This window comes from Hipposideros armiger, unplaced genomic scaffold (assembly GCF_001890085.2).
Source record: "Hipposideros armiger isolate ML-2016 unplaced genomic scaffold, ASM189008v1 scaffold_65, whole genome shotgun sequence".
NCBI classification, from domain to species: Eukaryota; Metazoa; Chordata; class Mammalia; order Chiroptera; family Hipposideridae; genus Hipposideros; species Hipposideros armiger.
In genome coordinates, this window is record NW_017731415.1 from 2,160,409 (window position 1) to 2,184,392 (window position 23,984).

General features: G+C 41.1%; 1 protein-coding gene across 1 annotated transcript in view; it reads left to right on the forward strand.

Moving 5' to 3' along the window:
- LOC109382533 (exostosin-1) overlaps window positions 1-23,984 on the forward strand; it is a 276,712-nt gene that overhangs the window by 239,873 nt on the left and 12,855 nt on the right. The window contains exons 2-7 of the mRNA XM_019642095.1: window positions 2,226-2,319; window positions 3,844-3,951; window positions 8,661-8,780; window positions 16,206-16,338; window positions 18,757-18,875; window positions 20,239-20,334. Of these exons, the coding sequence (XP_019497640.1) occupies window positions 2,226-2,319; window positions 3,844-3,951; window positions 8,661-8,780; window positions 16,206-16,338; window positions 18,757-18,875; window positions 20,239-20,334 (670 nt within the window). The remainder of the gene's footprint in view (window positions 1-2,225; window positions 2,320-3,843; window positions 3,952-8,660; window positions 8,781-16,205; window positions 16,339-18,756; window positions 18,876-20,238; window positions 20,335-23,984) is intronic.

Genomic DNA, 23,984 nt, shown 5'->3' on the forward strand with positions numbered 1-23,984 from the left:
GTGTATACAGATATGCACACACATACATACAGAAGTTATGGAAGGCTTTGGAATAGGGCGATGTTCTCAAAGGACATTCTTCTTTCTTCCCTAAAAATGATAACATAAAGAATAATGGAATGTTCAAACCACCTTTAGTCTTCTAGCTCAGCTGGCTCATTTTGCAGATGAGAAAACGGAGGCCCAGCAAGCTCACGTGTTGTGTTCATAATGTCATGTCTACCGAGTGGGTTCCTGATTCTTGCAACAATACTCATCCCACGCCTCCTGTTCACCTCTTCTGGGAACGAACACAAGCTTTAATCACATAAGCTTCATTGGCTGCATCAGTGAATACTCGTTCTAGACAACCACTTAAAAATCAGCACCCAGGCATAACTGTCATTTGAGTTTCTCCTCTAACTTTTCTGCTTTTCCTCTCCCTCCACAGCTTCCCTAAAGTAAATTCTGCAACTGGCAACTTTGAAACTTGTTACAATCCAGAACGTTAATAGGGTTTTACATTTTTAGCAGCCTAATGATGAGGATGTAGGACCTTCGGTGCTGGTCCCTCAGGGGTTTCTATTCTTGGCATTTATTAAACTTTGCAGTAGCCTGAAGTATATTTGACCTTTTTATATTAAAAAAAATTCAGTTTAAACTGTGTGTGTGTGTGTGTGTGTGTGTGTGTGTGTGCACGTATTTCCCTTTTCTCAATCGAACAGTTAGGAATGTAGACATTATCAACAGTTGAGCTTGAACGTACTTGTCAATATCTTCCTCTGTTTGGTGAGGAAACAAGAATCCATTACCATCATACTTTAATATATTTTTTTTTACTTAGCTAAATTTGAGCCCTCTTAAAAAATCTTTTTTATGTTGAAGTCTACTTTGCAGTTTAATTAATGCATCTAGGGTTTTTATTTTACTCTCAGTGGAGATCATCTTAATCCATTCATGGTGACCTTTTCTTGTGCAAATTAGTTGTACACGCTTGTTTAAGCAAATGGTCCTTTGCATGATGTCTCTCCTTAATGACGGGTTTATAATTGAAAATTGGCTTACTCCCATATGCCTAGTTTGTGGGAGAATATAAAAATAGATGTGGACTTTAAAAATATAAATGTATATATCAGTATCCCAAAAAGAGGAGGGAAGAATCCGATGCCTTCAGGCTATGATTAAATTAGACTATTAAGAGTCAGAAAATGCTGATGACAGGTGATCCTGTCAAAGTCGCGCCTGTCTGACAAGCATTGGAAGCTCTTGAAAGCTGAGAGTGACTTCATCTTAGCTCGGAGAATCTGGGCCTTCACAGAAAACCAGCCATCTTCAGTTTCCCAAGTTTTCCCAAATTCACAATGAACTTGAAAGTGCGTGTTTGTGGAATGTGTTTGTGGAGAAATCACTTTTAAAGTGATAACCCTACACACAATGAAATGCCCCTTGTCTTTCCTGTCCTTCACCAGCTTAAAGAGACAGGTGACACTCATGTTATAGTTTGCATTTTTTTTCAAGTGCAAAAACAGTGTCACACCATTAACGGGTTGTGTGTGAAAGAAACAATCTACTGCGGCCCCGTTTCCTGCACGCCCTATTTTTTTTTTCCTCTCAATATTTCCCTTTCCCCATTTTTTGGCTAGCTCCTTTCCCTCTAAGTCATGTCCGCCACTGTCCCGCAGGAAGATTGGTCTGGGGTAATGGAATGTTCTTGGATAAACGTAGACACTCCAGGGTGAAGGACACTGTGAATGCTCTTTTGTGCTGGGAATGGAGGTTTCCTGAGTAGGGTTTAATAGCATGGTTTTATGGGCACGGGACAAGCGCAGTCTTAGTTTGGTGGATGACACAGCATTACAAAAAGACAACTAGCAGTGATTTTTTTCTTTTTTTTAAGCAAATGGGGACAACACATGTCATCAACACACACAAAAACTCTGATTTTGTAAGCAAAGGCTGAGCAAGCCAAATTGTTACTGGGACCATCAGACTTGTCTTTTTTGGACTGTTTGCAAATGGCCCTGATTGTTTTGTCCAACATGAAGGTTCACATCTGTTCTCCATGCAATAGCCCCCACCCACCCATGGAGAAGTGAGAACAGCCCACCCAGTGTATTTCCCGAGTGGCTCTGGGAATTTCATGCAGGTGTGTGCCCACAGGTGTGCCTCCATCCTCCCCACTCCCCCCCCACCCCCCCGATTCCTAATGGGCCTTTGTTCACTGATGATGCCTCCTCTCCTTTCAGGTATGATTATCGGGAAATGCTGCACAATGCCACTTTCTGTCTGGTTCCTCGTGGTCGCAGGCTCGGGTCCTTCAGGTTCCTGGAGGCTCTGCAGGTAAGAGACCCTGAAACCTCCCCAGAATACTGCTGAGGACCGAAGGCAGGCTGGTGGGTTGAACATTAGCACTTCTCCTGGAATCTAAACAGAATGCATGGTGTACCTTGAACACCTGAAATACGTTTTCCCAAGAAAATCTGTAACATTTTTCATAAGTGGGGGGCGCGGAGAGGATTTACTCCTGCTTTTGGATGTGAGAAGATGACACGGCCGCACCACCAGGGAGGATGGGTTCCTCAGGGGCATGTCTGCAGACAGGGACGATCTGATTGCCACCAGGCAGCCTCGCTGGGCCCTTCACAGAGACCCTGCTCTTTTCCTGGAAGCCAGTCTCAAGAGCAATGGAAATGGCTGAGGGGTGGTACTCCCCACAAGCAAGTTGTCTGTTCTGTCCCCACTCTCAGCTGTTGCTCAGTTCGTCTGAATTGTGAGCGTGATGCCCAGCAGGGTGGTGCTACTCACTCAGCCCAGCTCTTCCTAGTCTCTGCGGTTCAGAGGTTCCAGCTGCAGCTCCAGGACCTCTGTGGAGTCTGCTCATTCACCTCGCCCTGCAGAAATGCCTTCTCCTATTGATACAGCTGTCCAGCTCTCCCACCTGAAAGCTGCAGCCAGCCTTCCTTGATGGACAGAAAGCGTGCTCTCCACCTCTCTCCTCCACTGCTTGTCCCCTTCCTGCTATCGTCTTTCCTCCTCTACGTGCTGCTCCTCACCCGACTGTGCTTTTGTCAGTGCTTCCTAACTGTCAGGATTCTCCCTGTGCTCTGACAGAAGAGATTCCTCCTCTTCGAAGCCTTTTCCAGCACACTGTGTGTTCTGCGAAGCACACCGTCCCAGAGCCTCTTGGGATGTTGCGTGGAGCATTGTCCTCTGGTTTGGATTATGAGTTATGTGGAGCCAAAATTTTGTCACTGGCTTGGTGTTTCTCGGCTGTTAGATCACTGTGCAGATAGTAACGTGGGGCAGCTGGGTTGGATCCCTCCACACGGAAGGGAACATAGCTCTGCTTCAGATGCTTGCAAAGCATGGGGAAGGCGTGTACCCTGTGATCGTTACATCCATTTACATCCCCAAAATGCTTTGTCAGGAATGCTGAGCCCCATTCTACGCTCTGTTGCTCATAACTTTGGGGTAAAGCTCTTGCAAGCAGACCTGGGACAGTTACATTGACAAAACGGTTTACATTCAGGGTTGGTTTTATATGCTGAGATTTTGCTGGTGAAAGATTTTGTTGCAACGGTAAAACTTCCCCAATGAGGGCCGTTGTCTCCATGGAAGTAAGGTCAGCCAAGCCACGTACTAGAACAGAAATGGGGTTTTAGCATTCTAGGGCAAGACTGGCAAATCCTAAAATCTCGGCTGGATACATAAAACCTGCATGTGATTTGACAACTCCTAAAAGCTCACTTGCCTTCTGGCCTCAGCAGTCCAGGATCTATGCAACGTAAGAAATAACCCCTGACAGCGGGGAATGACTCTTGCTGTTGCTTACCTCACACTCACAAAGTCCCCTTCTTTGCACAGGCTGCCTGTGTCCCTGTGATGCTCAGCAATGGATGGGAGTTGCCATTCTCCGAAGTGATTAATTGGAACCAAGCTGCCGTCATAGGCGATGAAAGATTGTTATTACAGGTAAGGAAGGGGTGGTGGGCTTCAACAGATCAGTGGATTATTGCTGCCCCATCCAAACTTTCAAAGATGAATCCAAAAGGTCAGCCCTATAAAATAAATTTTATCAGGAGAAAATTGCCTGTGTCAGGGCAAATAGGAAGTCATTTAATATGACACTGTGCATTTTCCAACACAAAATCTGCCCTGGTCCAGAGACTATATTAGGAAAAGGAAAAGTCGCAGGTAACAGATATGAGCTTCAATGGTGAGCAGAGGTGTATATCCATCCCCTTCGATAGCCAGAATTTTTAGAAATGATACAAGAGAGGTTTTGTGCAATCCTACCACTTCATATTCCTTTCCCCTGTTTCTGTGTTTACCTTCGGATTAATTTTCAGGAAGAGAGAGGCCCCTAGGGTTGATTCTTATAATTAGTGCAATCATTGCTCAAATGCTCCACTCTGGGCACCTGCATGAGAGTCTCTTTAAGATCTGTAATTGAAAGAGCAGCCTCTAATAAAAATGTTTTTCGAATGCATTTTTGGCCATTTAGATTTTTTAAAATTTAATTTTATTGTGGTAAGAACACGTAACCTGAAACCTCTGTTAACAAATTTTGCAGCGTACAATACATTATTGTTGGTATAGGTGCAGTGTTGTACAGCAGGTCTCTAGAACTTTCACCTTGCTTAACTGAAACTTCATGCCCAGTGAATAGTACCTCCCCATTTCCGTCCCCCGAGCCCCTGGCAACCATCGTTCTACTCTTTAATGCTATCATTTTGACCCTTTTGGATCCCTCATATAAGTGGAATCATGCAGTATTTGTCTCTCTGTGAGTGGTTTATTTTACTTAGCATAATGTCCTCGGGGTTCATCCATGTTGTCCTATATTGTGACATTAAGACTGAATATTGTTAAAATTATTCCCTTATTACCCACAGCAATTTACAGATTCAGTGCAATCCCTATCAAAATCCCGGTGGCATTTTTTTTTTTACAGAAATAGAAAAGCAATCCTAAAACTCATATGGAACCATAAAAGACCCCACATAGCCTATTCAATCTTGAGAAAGAAGAACAAAGCTGGAAACATCATATTTACTGATGTCAAGTATATTACAAATCTACAGTCATCAAACAGTATGGTACCAGCATAAAGACAGACATACAAAGCAGTGGAACAGCATACCGAGCCAAGAAGTAAATCCACATAAATACAGTGCACTCATCATTGACAAGGGTGTCTAAAGTTTGAACTTCTCAAGAGCTGCCTGGGAGGGAGATATAATACAGAGAAATCCGAGGGCAGCAATAGTTTGTCACTCAAGGGCAGCTTCGTTACACAATAATATTTAGGTTCTACATAAATTGCCAGGCTCCTTTCTCTAAAATTGTACAATATAATAATGCTTTTCTGTCATGGCATTGTGTACTTTATCTTGAACCACCAACATATTTGTAGAATTATTATTCTTTTTTTAATGCCCTTTCTTTGATATCCAGAAAATTGAGTGTCTAACTTGGTTGTTGATTCTCCTTCTATGCTGCTAGCTGGTCTGCTAGCTGGCTGGGGAAGGGAGGCAGTACCCTCCCTAAAGTAACAGGTGAAATATCTGTAACTAAGGAGACCATGGGTTAGGTAAGCCAAGCTAGACACAGCTCCCAAAGCATCCTGTCTGCCTGCCGCTCTAGTCTGGGATGTTAGTGGCCTCTGGGACCACCAGAACAAATGAGAAATCTGTGGTCTCTAGCCGTGTCCTCTCCACACAGAGATAGGGTGTGCCTAAAACAGTGACTCATGAAAGGCCAATCAAAAGTGATAAATACGGTTCTTTGCCATGTTGCCTTTTTCCCTTTCATGTTTTTGAAAAATAATGCATGCTCATTAAAGGAAATTGGGGAAAGGAAGGGAATAAAAACCATGAGCCAACATTCTCCATTTGCACACCAATGTTCCTGTGAATTCGACAGGAATAAGTTGGGAGTTTATCTTTGAGGTAGAGAACATTTCAGGGTACTTAATTGTGGTTGTCCATTTTCTACCATTTCACCAAAGTTGATGTGTATTTCACCTTCCGAAGCAACCATTTGGCGTGACTCTGAAGATTTTGTTTTTCATTCTGCGCCCACCCAAAGTTGCTAGTATTTTCCCCTCTCATATGCAGCCTGTCTTTGCACAGCTGCCTCCATATTGAACAGCGACTGCACTGCCGTTGACAGTGGTTTTAAAGAGCTGGCAATGAGCCCAAATGTCTGCTCTGGGAAATGTTTTTGTTATGTTACAATTTTTCATTTCCTGTTTTAGAACAGCTCGGATGTTTTTATTTGCATACGTTCTCGTCATCATGTCACAAGAGAGCTCCGTGTGGCTTTTCTATATCTATTTTGGTGGATCCCATGAGTTTTGTTACTATGCACGACTTTTTATTAAGACTTCATTGAGTTCTGCAGCTTCCAAACAATCTGGCCAACTCAGAATTACTTTATCACTTTCCCATACCTGTACCTCAGGACAAGCAGATTAATAACCAAGAGCCAAATGCCATTAAGACTTGGAACTCTGTCTTTTCAATCGGAATTATCTTCTAGAACGCTTTGCAGAGCACTGTCAGACACTTGTATGGTGCACACAAACAGGTAGAATATATTTCACCTGGTGAAGGAACATCAACATGTGACTTAAAAAGAGGGGGGAGTGTTAATCCATGATATTCCCTTCCTCCTTTCATAACCAAAGCCTACTCTGTTTTCCGGACACCACATAGTGAAGATAGCTTTCAGCATTTTTCTAATGGACTGGCTCCTCAGGCCCATGATAAAACAATGAAGTCAACTTATATGACACTTGGAAAATAGCGCTGACATTTAGAAGAGGTCATGATTATGAAAATCGAGTGGAATAATAGCTGTCTTTGTCAATCTAGGTAATTTTCTCAGTGAGTAAATAAAAATTTGTTTTGACTCCTCGAAGATCCATGATATAAATGGGTTCTCTACCTTCTCCAAGGATATTTTATTATACTTCCACTTGACCTGAGCTCTGATTTCAGGGTAACGTTTGCCTGCCAGTGTTTCTCCTTTACCTGTCACCTTCATGCTTCTTTAGTGTTGGGCATCCAGGTACCCACTTTGGGGCACAGATTTTACCATCTGCTTTTAGTCAAGGCCAAAGCGAGTGAGCTTGGTCTTCTGTTCTTATGGTGAAGCAGTTTTATCGCTCCTCTTGGAGTAATTCTACCACCTCCTCCCCTTCCAGCAGAAATTCAGGTGTAGTCTGAGTCTCAGTTCTGTCGGTAACTTTCTTATTAAAGCAGCAAACAGAACATTCCCGTTGCAACCCAGGCCCCAGGTCTGTCTAATTAGTTATGCATTAGGGAGGCAAGCATGCAGAAAGAGGTGAGCATGAAAGGGCAGTTACTAATCATAGGGAGTGATACTAGACTCCCCTAAGAGTATAGACTCCGTCAATGAAAGAGACCTCAAACTGTTGTGAAGATGGGAAGCAAGCCCAGGAAACTCACCAGAAACCCAGGAAGTAACACTTCAAAGCTGGTCGGACCCAAGCAACGTCACATGCAGACATTAAGCAAGTGGTCCAACTTTGAATCTCATCACCCTTGTGTCAGTCATTGTAATAGCAGTAGTCATGAATGTGATATTAATTAAGCTTCCTGTGCCCTAGGAACTGTGCTAAGCACTCATGTGTCCTTCATGACAACCTTCCGATGTTAGTCCCGTTGCTCTTCTTAAGGGTAATGGTACCACCTCCTTCCTTCCAGTGGAAACGCAGATGGAGTCCGAGTCACAATGCCATGGTTAACTTTCTTCTTAAAGCAACAAATAGAACATTCCCATTTGCAACCCAGGCCCCCATTTTATAAATGAGGAAATGGAGTCTTTGAGAGATCCAGTAACTTGTCCAAGGAAGTACAGCTAGCTGGTAAATGGTGGGGCCCGGGATTCCAACTTGTTCTGTCCAACTACTGTGTCTCGTGCTGAACCATTAAGTGATGTTGCTACTGAAAATAGTGACATTCCTATGGTGGCTTCAGATGACCATGTTCAAGTCTGCTCTGTAACTACTACATAAAAGCCGCTCTTGTAGCCTTAAAATGTGTAGCCGTATGGACAGGACACAGATTCCTCCTTTAGAGTTGTGTAGCATGGTGGAGAGCAGGGATGACTAAACGCATACATGGTTGGAAAGATGGTGTTAGATTGGGGTAAGTGCTGGAGCCAAAAAGAGAGTTCTGAGGGACAGAACAGCTCTGGGTTGGGGGCTGTGGGGGGAGGTAATGTGTAGTCCCTGGCATGGCATGTCACAAAAGCACTTGGGGATGATATCTTTCAGCCATTCCCTAAGGCCTGTAGCTCCAATTCTGTAAAATTTGGTTGTCTGTGCAAGATCGAGGATTTGTGGGACTCAGGGGACAATGGCAATTGCTACCGTGAGAACACCCTAAGCAACTGATGAGCTCCCTCTGAATCTTAGTGGTGAGCTCTCACTTTTCATGCGTGAAAGGTCTTTAAAGCTGATTCCCAATAAGTGCTGCTTTGTACCTGACACCTCTTAAGGGCTTTTGAACCTGGAGGTTGGTGATTCTTAGTAGGTCTGTATGCTGGAAACTGAACGCTATGAAGAATGAAAGCCCAAGTGGGTTATTTCGACCCAATGGCATCTCATTGTTTTTCAGTTATCGTTATTATGTGTTCACCTTGTGTTACAGATTCCTTCTACAATCAGGTCTATTCATCAGGATAAAATCCTAGCACTTAGACAGCAGACACAATTCTTGTGGGAGGCTTATTTTTCTTCAGTTGAGAAGATTGTATTAACTACACTAGAGGTAAGTGGGACCACTTGGCTCTACGTCTTGAATAATGGTCCTTTCTACGCTTCTCTCAGCCTTCTGTTTTGTTGTTGGGGATGTGTAATTAATTAGTCAGATGGGGCAAAACTGCGCGTGTTTTCGCTGCTTGGATGTGACGGTTAACCCTTTTTTACCTGCGCTGCCGTGCCCAAGCAGATACCTCCATCACTGACAAACCCCATAGGAGAAAACTGACGTGAGGAGAAATTGTACTTCTGACACACAGATCAGCTGTCTCACGTCACTTCAGGGATATGTGGCTAATGACGGCCCTCCTGTCATTCATACTTAATGGGCATCCTTTGAAGACATATTTCTGGAGCCCATTTAGAAAACACATAGTGACCAATTAAGGGGGAACCCTTCTACCATTCTAAAATTATGAATCCTTTAACTGGGCACCATAGGCCAGTGGCATTGGAGGACAGCAGAATCAATTTTGAAGACATACAACCCAACCAGCATTCATGTTGTAAGGATGCGTTAAGAAGAAAATCAGGATTTTGTGGTGCAGAAAATGTTAAACTATGAAATCATAGTTTGGGTGCCCACCTTCAAGTTGCTTTTCTTTTGTTTTTTAAGGCAGGAGGTAAAAAGGAAAGGGAGGCATGGAAGTAGAGCAGATAGCAATGGCCTGAGGCTACACCTAAGTAGCACAAAAAAGCTAAGAAAAGATTTAGGAAACTGCACACTCATGAATTACAGGCTTGTAGGAAGGAAGGCTGAGGGCCTGTGGTGAGGCGCCTCAAGAAGGATTCAGAGGTATTTGCATAATGAGGCAGGGGCATGTGTGGCCTCAGTTTTGCATATTTACTTTGGAAAAGTGACTAGTGCTCCAGAAGCTATTGTAACTTAGAACACACACTGAGAAGTCACAGTATTACCAAGAAAACTGAAGTCATCCTGTTTTGTCTGCGTCCCAGTTTTCTTGCCATCCTGGGTATACAAGCCAGTCCTGTTCATGACCCAGGCACAGTGGGACAGTGGGGCATTTACTTACCTACCTGGAGCTTAGCTTGGGCTCCTGCTCTTACCTGGGGGTATGCTCTAATCAGAGTGTCCTCTCATGAATGGTACACATTTTTTTTTTTTCCCTATCCTGGAACCAGATGAAAAGGGCTATTTAGGACCCAGGTCCACCCATGAAAGTGTCAGTGTCAGATTGGCTTCAAAAGGCTTCCTTATTACAAGAAAACTTCTCATTCCTCCAAAAGCACTCCTTTCAATTAAAATTGATTGAGTCTTTTGTTCATAGCCACAGATTTAAATATGTAATAGATGCTACCCTTTTCTTTTCTTTGATCCTGTCCTCCATCCAAGACCCTTCCTAGGCCCTTCTTAAGGAAAGTTGAATGTCAAGTTTTTCTTTTTTTCTGTTGGAATGAGTGTTTTTTATCAAAGAAGTGCTTGTTCATTTTAGAAAATAATAGAAAATACTGAAAGCATAAAAATAAAATATTCTACCTTACAAAATCACTATTGTCATATATACACACATAAACACATATTAGTTCTTCGCTATTCAAATGTATGTTGTCATTTTTTAATTTAAAAATGAGTATTTCTATACTTAGTTTCTAACCTGTTTTTTTCAGCTTAATATTGTATTGTTAATATTTTCTCATGTTATTAGATTTTTCTGTAATTATTTCTGTAATTATTTTAATGACTATATAATACCCCATTCATGATATCACTTAATTTCTTTAATGAATCCCCAATTTGAGGACATTACGATTGTTTCTGGTTTTTTATTATTGTATACATTGTTGAAGCAAATAACCTCAGCACAAAATTATTGGGCTGATTCAAGATTACCTCCTTAGGATAATCCCTTGAATTAGAAGTCCTGGTTCAAAGAATATGCCGAATGCTAAGATTTTTAATATGAATTGTCAATTTTCCAGCAATAGAATTGAACTAATTTGTACTCCCTCTCGCTTAAATGAGAGGACTTGTTTTGATCTTTTGGTTTCACTTTTACCAATATTGGATATTATATCTTTAGAAACGATAAATCACTATTAATTTATATTTCTTAGGATATTAGTAAGAATGAATATTTTCATATATTTCTTGCTCAGGCAACTCCCAAAGAAGTGGAAATGGTCACAGTGTTGTCCCACTTTTTCTCATTAATTGTTAATAGCTTATTATTAATATATTAAAAATATTAACACTTTGACTCCTTTTTTGCAAATGTCTTCTCCCAATTGGTGGCATGTCTTTCTATTTTTTTTATGATTGGGCAGTCTTTTCATCTGTGGCGTTTCCATTTGCTATTGTTTAGAAAGGACTTTTCAACCCATAATTTTATTTCTATACACACACACTTATATTTTTCTAGTGCTTTTCTAGTGCATTTTGCTTTTTTTTTTTTTTTAAGATTTTTTATTGGGGAATCGGGTGAAGGGGAACAGACAAGTTGCTGTTGTTTGGTTCTTCAGTCTAGTTGTGGAGGACGTTGTTTCACTGGCCCAAGCTGGCACCATCATTGCGCTCTTCCCGGGCGAGGCAAATCAGTCTCCGGCTTCTGGACGGCCACTCACGCTGGCTGCTGGCTACACACGGTAGCCTATGGCAACCCACAGCAGCAGGAGCTGCAGCCTACACCATCGCCAGCGACTCACAGCAGCCCAGCCCCAGGTTGAGCTGTTGTTCAGCATCTTAGCTGTAGAGGGTAGTGTCACTGGCCCTCATATGTGGGATCCAAACCGGGGCCCTCTGGTGTCCCAAGCCAGTTCTTAACCAACGCGCCACTCGGCCGGCCCACATTTAGCTTTTTAATCGAATTTGCTTTTATGTGTGCTCTGTATTGAAAATATAACTTTTTTTTTAAGGACAAATTGTTTTGTAGTGGTCACAGTATATTTCTTAAGTTATCCTTTCCTCGGTGTTTTCATATGCCACTTTTAAGCAGCTTTGGATCTGTTTCTGGCCTTTTAATTTTGCCCTATCTGTTGTCCACTGTAATAATACACTCAGACCACATGTTTTTTGTTTGTTTGGTTTTGGTTTTTTTTACCCTGTATGCCATACTTTGGTGAACCTCTATTTATTTGACCAACCTGCTTTGTTAACTATTAATGCTGTTTCTAATTTTTTTATGTTTATAGATAGAGTCTCTATTTAAGAATAGCTTCTACATGTATCTTAGACCACACCTCTGTTTCTTTGGGATAGAGTCCCTGAAGTGGGATTACTCAACCAAAGAGTCTGAGCGTTTCTGAGGCTCATGATATGTAATGTCAAATTACTCTTCAAAAAGGTTGTATCAATTTAGACTCTGACAAGCTGTCTGGGGGAGACCCTCTCCTGGCTGCACGTTTGTCAGCCTGAAGGATCATCATTAAAACACACACATACACATCTTTGCTCATTTAACAGATGAAAGATGGTATCTCATTAATTACATTTCTTTTGAGCATGGTTTATTGCATAGCTCTGGTCTCTTGCCTATTAAATTAGCAGTGCTCAGTTATCCTGTAATAACAGTTGGATGTGATCTAGTCATCAGAATAGGAACTTCAGTCAACCTCTTTTCATCTTTGTGCCTGCCAAGGCCTTCTTTCCCTTGGATTTAAGCCATGTATTTCTTCAGTGACACAGTTGTTTTGAAAACACTGCAAACCATATACTTCATTCAAATTTATAGTAACTGTCAAACATCCTTATCTAGCTCCAAGATTAGATTGCAACAATTGAACCTCTCAACCTAATTGCGTGAGATAGCATCCAGTTTCCCTTTTTTAATTTAGAACTCAGATTAGCCCCAAATCCAACGTACACAAAAAAGCAGAGAAAATGCCATCCACATACACAAATAAATACAGCCAGTGTGTTTATAAGAATGATTTAAGTAATGCTACCAAAAATGCCCACTTGGCTTAGAACATAGATAACATAAGTCATTTGGTCTCTGGTGGAGCTCCTAAGGTAGGAGAATAATTCAGTTGCCCTTAGACAACATACATATGAGGACCCCCTGCTTTCTGGATGTTCTTACTCAGACTCTTTCTTCCTTGCTTGGTGTAGTCTAGACCACGAGAAGGCGATTACTTAGGCTATGAGTCTTAGAGCTGTAGGTAGTACTTAGACATAATTGAAAACAGGCTACCTCATCCTTCTCTCCAATGCCAGGGTCAAGTTGTTAGTCTATTCTGTTGGGGTCCACTCTGTCATATTTGGGGTTTGACTAGCACAGTATTTTCAAGGTGATTGAAATGTCCTGGTTCTGCATCTTGGAATTAAGGAGCTATTTAATAAGAGCTAGGCTCCTTGAAGCTTAGTTTTGTGCATGTGCAAATTGAGAAGGAACGATGAAGAAGGACAGTGGTAGAAGACTGTAATGCCAGTGTTTCTTCATGGATTTCATGATTTGTCAGAACATGGCAGTAGAGTAACCTGGCACAGAGGATTGAACCATAGGGGCAGCTCAGTCAGAATCAGGGTGAGCAAAGGAAAGGTGTGTGACATTGTGATAGTATATGAAAACAGCTCGTGGTAGCTTGGAAAGCACATTTCTCATGGAGTTTTGTGAAGCCTTCATTCTCCATTTTTCTCTTCCGTTATCTAGCCGTGCAACATTTAAACCTCAGTCTTGCTGATGCTGTTGTACAATGAAATTTTAATACCAGTGAGATAATGGAAATAGAAGTTTGCTTTGGCTTGGAATGAGGTGACATATGGTGGCACTGTGTGTATTAGGTAACATTGCATTGGTCGAAAGACCAAGTCAGGGCCACACGGAATGACTATAACCTATAACCAGTAGTCTATTATTTGTAAAAAAGATGGCACAGAGAAAATAAAAATACAGAGGCTGTCATTCTTCCCTTCAAATTCACACTAATAAAAAATATTATTACTGAGGCCACTATTTGGGACTATAGTGAATAAAAAATCTTGTATTATTTGTGTATGTATGTGTGTAAATAGATAGATAGATAGATCTATATCTATATTTATATCTTTTTTAATTTTCTTTATAGCCAAAGAAGTGTCTAATCTCTAAATATAATGTTGTTTTTCACAGCAACAAGAGTGAGTACTGAGTGCCCTGAAAGGATCCTGGGAGATGTCAAGTGTAGAAATAGGAAGACTTGGACATTAGGGGAGGGACAAAGGGATCTTTCTATTTTGTGAAATGATAGCCATATTCTTTCAAACTTTTGAGAAGGCAAGTTGATCTAAACCTTTTAGAAAGACATTTGGTAATAACATGAACATCTTTAAGTGTTCATAACCTTTGACAAAGTCTTAAAGAAATCCTAAATGCTGAAAAATCTAATTCATAAATGTGTTCATTGCTTTGCATGGAAAAATTGCACTATTGTTGGTCATTTTAGAGTAAGTAAACCATGACTACTATTAGTAATATGGAAAGATATCTATAATATATATCTATGATATTATAGTTGTATAAAAATGGAAAAATCTATGCCTAGAAAATGAACACAGGAGTGAGATTTTTTATCAATGGCACACATAAAAAAATAATCAAGTCTTAAGTATTAAAACTTAGGCAGCTCTTCCTAACAATTCTGAGAGCTTGTTATAATTAATGTGATGTTTTATAGTTTTATTACAAATGAGAAAAGTGAATATAAAAGGTAGTCAATTGGTTGACCCAGGTTAAATTCAACATTTGCTATTGCTTGCAAAAAAACCGCAAAAAAGTCTGTGACAATGAGAAGGATACCACCCAGAGACCTGAAGTGAGTGGTGACCCATTTTGTGACATATCTGAGTCCATGCCATTTGTATATAGGTCAGATTTATGATGATATCTATTGTCAATTTACTTTGTGTCTTGATATCCAAACTAATTTAAGTGACCACATGGGAGGTACATAAATTTGGACAGCAAAAAAAGAGAGGATCTAAATGAAAAACTACAAAGGAAACTAAATAGACAGTGGATTTGGACAGATAATAAAAAACTGGAATAAACGGTGTACAAAGTGAAGTTGCTAGCCATGTAAAAACCCTTCATAACCATGATACTTTTTTCATAATTAATGGCTAGACGATGCATTTTAACTCATCTCTGTTGTACTACGAAGAATAAACATTAATATTTTAGGTAGATTCCTGAGCTCTCCACCATATTAGAAACCTCTACTTAGCCATATAAAATTAGCAATTTTGATCTGGAGGAAAGAGAAAATGCAGAAATCAGTGAACTAAGGTATTTGAGTTCTTCTGAATTTCCTCGTTGTTCCCTTTCTTCTTTCTCATTGAGAAACATAAACATGATAAGGTTTGCAAAGACAAATGTAGTTCACTTTATTACTTGCCTAGTCGCCATGTGGCACCCCATGAGGGTGTTAATAACCTTAGCAAATAAAACTCCATTGAAAATGGTCTGTACTTAAAATCATATTTCATTAAATGGGGAACTGGAAAATGATGATTTAGGTTTTAAATCTCTTGAAATGTAAGGCAGACATTTTCTTTTATTCGTTCGTTCGTTCGTTCGTTCTTTCATTCTTTCTTCTTAATACAAAAAACAAAAATGCATTGCAAAACCTTGAAATTCTGTATCAAGTTAATTATTTGCCAAATCACATCTTAATGAATGATTGGTATAATTACAAGAGTTTGAAAGACACAGAGAGAAATCTGTAAAGTGGACTAATCACATTCACCTGACAAATGATTCAGGATGGGAGAGTGTTTGACTCTGAATGTAGAATTTAATGATCTGCAAGGTCCCAAAGTCCAAAGAAACTAATGAACTAGCTTGGCTATTATTAGTCTTCATATGCCACGGCTCTTGTCCTATTATGGAGGATGTTTGAAATAATTGTTAACTCACTACTTTTTGAAATGAAATATAGGAAAACTTGAGCTAACCCGTACCCCAAAGTCCTACCGTTGACTTTGAAAAGGAAAATGAAATATGACAAGCAAATAAATCTGCCTCTTGAATTAAAGCAACAGATCAAAGCCTCACAGTTTCTAGAAGGTAGGGAGCAAAGTCCTATCTTCAGTATGCTCCCAGATCAGTCTTCACATGGTCTGCGTTGACATCTTTGAGCCTGGGAACAAATCTTCCTGATGTGCATCCAGACCCAACTGCTAGATGCTCAGCCACCCAGGAAAACTTTCACACACTTTCTTTTGAAACGAACATGGACTTATTATTATAAAAAGACAAGATAAAATGTATGGATAAACTGACTTTGAGTTAGGAAATTGGATCAGCCATAATTCATCTCTTTCTCTCTCTTTTCTATTGCTCTGTCACTCTCTTAGTGTCCCAGACACTTTTATCGGTGGAGAATTGAGCGGGGCGGGACATTACTTTGAGTGTCTTCATCCTTCCAATCTGGATTGAGCACGGTCCATATCAAATACCATCAGAATCTCATCCTCACGGATGTTTTCGTTTTCCAGATTATTCAGGACAGAATATTCAAGCACATATCACGTAACAGTTTAATATGGAACAAACATCCTGGAGGATTGTTCGTACTACCACAGTATTCATCTTATCTGGGAGATTTTCCTTACTACTATGCTAATTTAGGTAAGTGACTTCCTTCCAGGGAGCTACCCTTGTCTACCCTCCAAATGTCAAGAATTGAAGTGCCTTGATTTTTCTGTCGTGGGGTCTTTCTAAAAGTCTGCATTGGAGATTGCTTTCTAGAGCCCTGTCATAAATGGTATATCAAGGTCAAGAATTATAAATCCAACAGAGCTTTGCAAAATGAAAAAAAAACCCACAAAACACCCTTCCTATCTGAGCAGCTACACTTTATGTTTAATAGAGTTATTTCATTTGAGAAACAGGCTCCCAAATTATGGATCATTTTGAACATGACAATGGGTGAGCTATAATTTAAAGTCTCATCGTATATAAAATAGAGCTAGAAGATCTTGCCCCAATTTTTTTTTCACAATCCTAACTTCTCTATCTCATACTAAAGAAAAATTGAATTTATAAAGGAAAAGGAGAAAGATTTAAGAATATATGGCAAGGGAGAAATGTATCAGTCATTCAACATTTATTATGTTCCTCTTATGTGCTATGTTAATGCAGTACTAGGTGATAGAAATTGAAAGTCAAATGAAATGCAGTCTGTGCTCTCAAGCAGGTTTTGATTTAATCCCAGTGGGGCAAAAGGAAATGCACAGAGGGACAAAAGTCTACAAAATGTTACTGTATTGCCATAGATATTTTTGTATTTGGGGCCCCAGTTGTTCTGGTAACATTGTGGATATGTTGCCTCCTTCACAGTTCCAAAGTTGAGAAACCCTGGGATAGTAAAGCATCTTTTTAAGTTGATGTGGTAAAAAGACTCTAGATTTTCCACCCAATACTGACATTCTCCAATAACAATCTCACCCTTTTTTGAGTTGTACGTATCTAGCTGATAAGATGAAACTTAAAGAAATTCATGGCCTGAAGCACCAACCAGTGACACAGAACCCTTTAATCCAAACCAAACATGTTATGGGGACCATATCAGTATCAGTGACTGGCCCACACTGGGTAGTAATTTTCACAGTAAGGCAGCATTTGATAAATTTCTACATATTTCTTGTAGAGCATTAAGATCTTCAGTTAGCGCATTGGAAGTGTGTAAATGATGCTTCTTAAACTGTTGCAGAAAAATCGAAAAGCCGTGACCTGTCCTCACTGAACCCTCCATCATAGTGTTTGTCATCTTCAGCAAAACCTTGAATGTGTTATCTCAGTAGTGGGAAGCTTAGCTTCTTTCCAACAAGCAATTAAAGTATTAATTGGGTGATATAATTTGCTCTACAAACATTTGTATAATCCTTTAATATATATAGCCTGATGCTTGCCTTTATTTCATCAATATCAAAGCTTAACTTGAACGTCCCTGCACTCTTTTGTTCACATTTAAGCTACTAAAATGTGAAATTAGTGGGTCGAAACTGAAGAAGTTTTAAAACACTTTTTAACTGGTCTCCAATTTCTTAGTGAGTTCTTATGGGAAAACTCATGTAGGGGAGAAGCCTCTCATTTCTTTCTCTTTGGTGGCAGTTTTGCATATTTATGATAGCTTTCTACCTAGGGCTTCAGAGCACACAGTTGGCAGAGTTCATGATCACATACCACTTCTCGCAGCTATATCACTGCTACACACACAGGAGATTCTTGGGAGGATAGAGGCTTCTGCTCCAAAATGACGATGATGATGATGGTGATGACGATAGCTGCTAACAGCGATTGATCACTTGTTATTTGCTAGATCCTGTTCTAAGCGCTTTGTACTCATTAACTCACTTGATGTAATTCTCATAACAGCCCCATATGAGTGATAGTATTTCTATCAACCCTGTTTCACAGCTATGAGAACACAGAGGGTTGAGTAAGTTTTCCAATGTCCCACCACCACTAAGTGGTAGAACTGGGATTCAAAGCTTAGTCAGGCCCTGGACGTGTTCTTTGAACTTTTACCACTTGCCAGTTATTATTAGAAATAGTATTGATCAGGCAAAACCCCCCTAACTACATAATTAAGAATAAGACAGATATAAATAAATACCCTGGGAAAGAGAGTACATTTACTTAAATCCTTACTAAGATGTAAGCGACTAGAGTAGACACCCCTTCTTGAATTTGACAGTGGGGTGTGTGTGTGTGTGTGTGTGTGTGTGTGTGTGTGTAGACTTTAGGTACCTACAAAGCAGAAGGGAGGGCAAACATGCATATCCCCAAGGGAGGAAAAGGATATCAAAGGAGGAACCAGCAAAGGGACATTGAGCTGTAAATTATCAAGGTCTCTAGACTCAGGCAAGAGTTAACCAGCAGCTTTTCACCTTGTGTTTGTTCTGTCAGGACATAAGAGGCGAAGGAATAATATGCTGGAAGGGAACATTAGCTCCAGGGTGAGGCAATGGAGCAAGGAGAAATTTTCCAAGTCTTGTTTTTCAGTGCTTCATTAGGCTTCTCTCTCTCCCCTTTCTGTTTCAGGTTTAAAGCCCCCCTCCAAATTCACTGCAGTCATCCATGCGGTGACCCCCCTGGTCTCTCAGTCCCAGCCAGTGTTGAAACTTCTCGTGGCTGCAGCCAAATCCCAGTACTGTGCCCAGGTGAGTCGGGGGCTGACAGAGCAGCACCTGCCTCCTCCCGTCTAGCAGGCTAGAGCCTCCCACTGCTTACCTGCTACACGCTTCGCTCCCTGGGGCTCACCTCGCGTCCTGTCCTCTGACTGCCCTTTCATTTGTCATGCCTTGTTTGTTCTGCCCTTTTCATCAACTTAGAGGTTCTTGCAAGTGAAATCTGGCACAGGTAACAGGTGGGTTGCAAAGAGATCTTTGCATCGGGGTAAGGTCGAGACATATATTTTTTAAAGAGTATATTTTATATATAATATATATAAAATATTTTACATAGAGAGAGAATATATTATATATGTATATGTGTGTCTATATACACCAACACATCTTTTAAAAACTATATAAGCCCTAAAGGGGATCAAATATATGGTGATAGAAAGAGAACTGACTCTGGGTGGTGAACACACAATGTGATATATAGATGATGTATTAAAGATTGTACACCTGAAATCTATGTAACTTTGCTAACAATTGTCACCCCAATAAATTTTAATTAAAAAAAAAGAATATATAAGCCTATTATTTTGCTTTTAAATGCCAAAGTGATACCATAACAGAAATGCCACTGGGATGACCCAGGAAACAAAGTTACAACAGAAGAAACAGACTTGTTGGTGTCAGAAGGCGTTAACTTTTCCTTCAGAGCAATCATGTGACTAATTATAAAATTGGGAGCAGACGATGATATCTATGGTAACAGTGTTTTCCAAATCAGTATCACTCCCTTCCTCCTTCCCAGTGGTGTTTCTGATGTGTAAATTCATTTGTAGAAGGCTTACAAACAAAAGAATGAAGTCATGTGGAAGGGTGCATTTTTTATCTAAACACATGTATGAGCAATAAGAAAGTCATGCAGTCATGCATTCTGGAGAATGCAAAACATGAGCTCATGCTAGTTCTATCTCGAATTCTTTTATTTCTCCCGCATTGCCCGGTGTAGTGCAAGTTCAGAGCAGAGTCTCAGATGTTCAGTATACATTTTTATTTGATGTGATCAGTGTTGTTATCTCATCATCGTAAGATCAGAATTCAGGAAACCATTTTATTAAGATCCAGCAACCCTGAAATGAATTTTGTTTTTCTTCCGCTTTCTTCAACCCCATTGATGGAATTTTTTTAGGTGACTCTTTTTCTCCTCTCTTCAGTTGTTGAAGTGAGCAGGCTCTGACGGTCGTGTGGGACTGGGCTCACTGTAAAATCAGTGTAGATGTCTGCCATTCTGCCTTGCTTGGATCTCCATGTGTCCTCCTCTCTCTCTGTGAGCAGAAACGTTGGGTTGAAAGCCCATGTAAATCCACCCTTACCAAGCCATCTAATGATCCCTTGTCCCTTTCAGATCATAGTTCTATGGAATTGTGACAAACCCCTACCAGCCAAACACCGCTGGCCTGCCACTGCCGTGCCTGTCATCGTCATTGAAGGAGAAAGCAAGGTAGGACTGGACGGAGACGTAAATGGGGAACCACCGTGGAACCTTCATTCCCCCGTGGGGCGCTTTGGGGATTGGCCCTAGACATCTTCCCCCTGCTCCCGGGAGCTGCTAGCCCTGGACTGTATTTTCTAAAACTGTACCTGTCTCGGAATGTCCTCAGCTCAGACAGCCATAGGCTTTCGAGTTAGAAGATCCTGGGTCCCTACTACCAACTCTTTAGGAGATTTGTGACCCTTTCCTTCTCAGCTTCCTCAGCTACAAAATGGAAGTAAAAGCACATGTCTCCTAGGCTTGCTGTTAGGATGAGATGAGTTCAGGGCCTGGCAGTAGCAGTCCTTCTATAAATGATGAGGATCGAGATGAGGCCGCCGACGACTGTGGTGATGGATGCAGGGAGTTTGCTTAGCTGATTAATCTGAATTAGTTCTATCTTTCAGCATAGTGGTTCTTCTTCACATTTATCTCTAAAAGGGCATTTCCACCTTAATTTTGTTCTGGTATCGCCATCAGAGGCTCTCACAAGTGCTGCCTGGCTGGTCCCAGGCTTCCCTTCTCCAGTTCCTTTCACCTAGAACTGAATGATTATCTCATGGCCCTTAAAGGACACTGAATCCTTGCTAATGCTTTGAATTAACATTTGAGGCCATGTGTACTCTGGCTTGACCTGGCTTTCCCAGTCTTCCCTCTCATTGTCTTCCCCTACGGACCTTGTCCTCCGGCCAAACTGGACGGCTCACAATGAGCTGAATTGCACTGTGTCCCTTCCTGCCTCTGATTTTTGTCTTTCCCATGTTGCTGTAAGTCTTGACCACCCCCTGTCAACTCTTCATCTCTGTTGTCAAACTTCCCATCATTCTTTAGGCCCCTGTTCACATGCTACCTTCCTCTTTCAAATTGTTCCCACTATCGGAAGAAGCCAGAGGTGAGTTCTTGTTTCTCTAGTTCCCACTTGTTGCATTCTTGGAGATCTTATCCATTGTGAAATTAGTCAGCTAAACTGAGATTGGTGAAGCCTTGTCACCTGAGAAGCTTCCTTTCTCAGTGCCGAAGGGATCGGGTTGTGAGAGATTGTCTCACACTAAGTAAAACACCTTTGAGCCAGAATAACAAAATATGGATTTATTAGGGTGTACCATTCGAAACCATCATTTGACTCACGAAAAGTGACGATTTCCTATGGTTCACCATAACACAATGAGAATTGTAACTCACGTGGACAAGATGATCAGTGCATTATCTAGTCACTTCCAATGTATGACTGCCTACTGTGTACTGGGCGCTGTGCAACGTGTTGGAACACAGGGGAAAATATTACAGATATAGTCATGGCATCCTTAGGGCTGGAGTACCATGGTTATCAGAGAGCTGCTTGGTAAGCATTTAATGAGAAAAGGAGGAATTGGAATAATCGCATGCCTCCTGGCATCAATCTTACTTACCCTTATGAATTCATCCCGCCATAGGTGAGATGGCAAAAGTCTCCTGCCAACAACCCATTTTATCTGTCTCCCCAATTTCAGTGCCTGAGACCCAGAACAGTGCTCAGGTGGAAGCTGTTAACTTGAATTTTGGGAGCCTTTGTTTTTTATGCTTCCGTGGGTGACTAGATCTCCTTCTAGTAGATGGCTTCCTTTGAATATGTCAGGATATTCAAAAAGGATCCAATCTGACGGGCTCACTGGAACCATTCTGACTTCTGGTTGGTATTGCATTTCTACTCTCAGCAAATAATCCCAGTGTACAGTAAAACCTTGGATTGTGAGTAACTTGGTTTGCGAGTGTTCCACAAGATGAGCACACATTTCTAATACATTTTAACTTGGTAAACGAGTGATGTCTTGCAATATGAGTAGTTTGTTTCCAGAACGAATTATGCTCACAAACCAAGGTAGTACTGTATTTAAAAGATGGTGATAACAATAGTATCTTTCTCATGGGCTTTATCAGATATGCCGTATAAGATACCTCGCATTCTCCCAGACACAACTATATTTGGGCTTCTGGCCACTTGTCGAGTCCTAGCGTCCACTGATTCAGGTGGGACATGTAGTCCCTTTTCCCTCGCTCTCACTGCCCTGGGATGACACCCCCGGGAAAAGCATTTGCACTTAAGTCTTGCTTCAGGCTCTGTACTCCAGGGAGCCTGGGCTAAGGCTTGGGCCCATTTTAACAGTTAAATGAGATGCTACTTTTCAGGCATTTAGCCTTGTACCTGTTCTACACCAAGGGTTTAGTAAATGTCAGCTAGTCTTCTGGGAAGCACTGTAATGTTATGATTTATGTCAGGGGCTCTAGAGTCAGACTTAACTTTTGTGTGACTTCAGGTGAGTTATTTAACCCTCTGTGCCTTAACCCTCCTTTGGTGAATGGAAACAATCATTATCCTTCACTAACAGTGCAGCTAAAAGGATCAGATGATATGATATTGTATCTGTAGATGGACCTAGAAGTGTGGATGCACATGATAGGTGTTAATTGTGCTTTGTGTAATTACTTATGGACATTTCTTACCTTCCCTATTATTAGATAGTAAACTTCTTGAGTCTTGGTCATTTCCTGGTCATGCTTATTAATTCTAGAAAGGGGTGGGCTGCTACGTGGTAGTGAAATATGTCTTAAATGAACTAATTGAGGAATACTCAGTTCCCTCAGGATTGACTTTGTAAGCACATGGGTTCCTTTCACGCTAATCCATTCAACTTTGAGAATGTAGCTGAGGCAAGGTACTTGAGAGAGAACCTCCAGTTTCTACACTAGAATTTTGTCGTGGCTGGTTCATGGGTTCTTCATCTCTGTTGATGCAGCAGGTTCAGAAAAAGGAAATGGGTCATTTTAAAAGCAGGGGTTGGGCACATGACGGGACAGAAACCACACTCTCTCCCATTCCCCATTTCCAATCTCCATGTCTAGCCTTGAGTTTAAAATTGATATGTTTGCTGCTTTGGCTGTGAAATCCTGTTTTGAATTTATAGGTCTTGTCTTTGCAGTTTTCCCCTGTAGGCTTAACAAAGGAAAGGTCAGGGCAGCGTCGCTAAGCTGGCAGCTAATGGTTTCTGTGTTAGTCAGTGGACGTATAAACAGAATCGGGAGAAGCGCTCCAGGCTGAGATTTCTGAGTACTGTGTATATGGGGCTGCTGATCGCTTTGTGTTTTAGTTTATTTTGAAAGCTTGAGAAAGGGAAAAACAAAAAACTTGACCCAGTTGACATGTATAGGAGCAGACCTGAAGCCATATATGCTGTAGAGACATTCATTCCTGGAGCCCCCAGAGATGGATTGGAGTGGGCACTTTCCATCCTTTAAAGCCATAAGCCCTCTAGTAGCTTCAGAGGCGTGTAAACCCAACCTGAGAGGAGGCCTGCGGATGAGCTGGCTTCTTGATGTAAATGCAGCTTGGGCATCTCTGGTGGGGGCGGGGAATTCTCTGATTGGTGGAGCATATACTCTTAGCAGCCAGATTGGGTGTCTGCCATCCATTTTTCCCTTTGTCTCCAGGGTCCAGCCGCTTCATTCTGTGGCTTTTGTGCCTTGAGAGTTGATGGCAAAGGTGTCTTTTCTCTTGGGTCTCCAAGTGTGAAGTCAGAGAAGTTGTCATAACGATTACTACAACTTCCAGAGGAAGGTGGTGAATGGGAGATTGCCGTATGTTC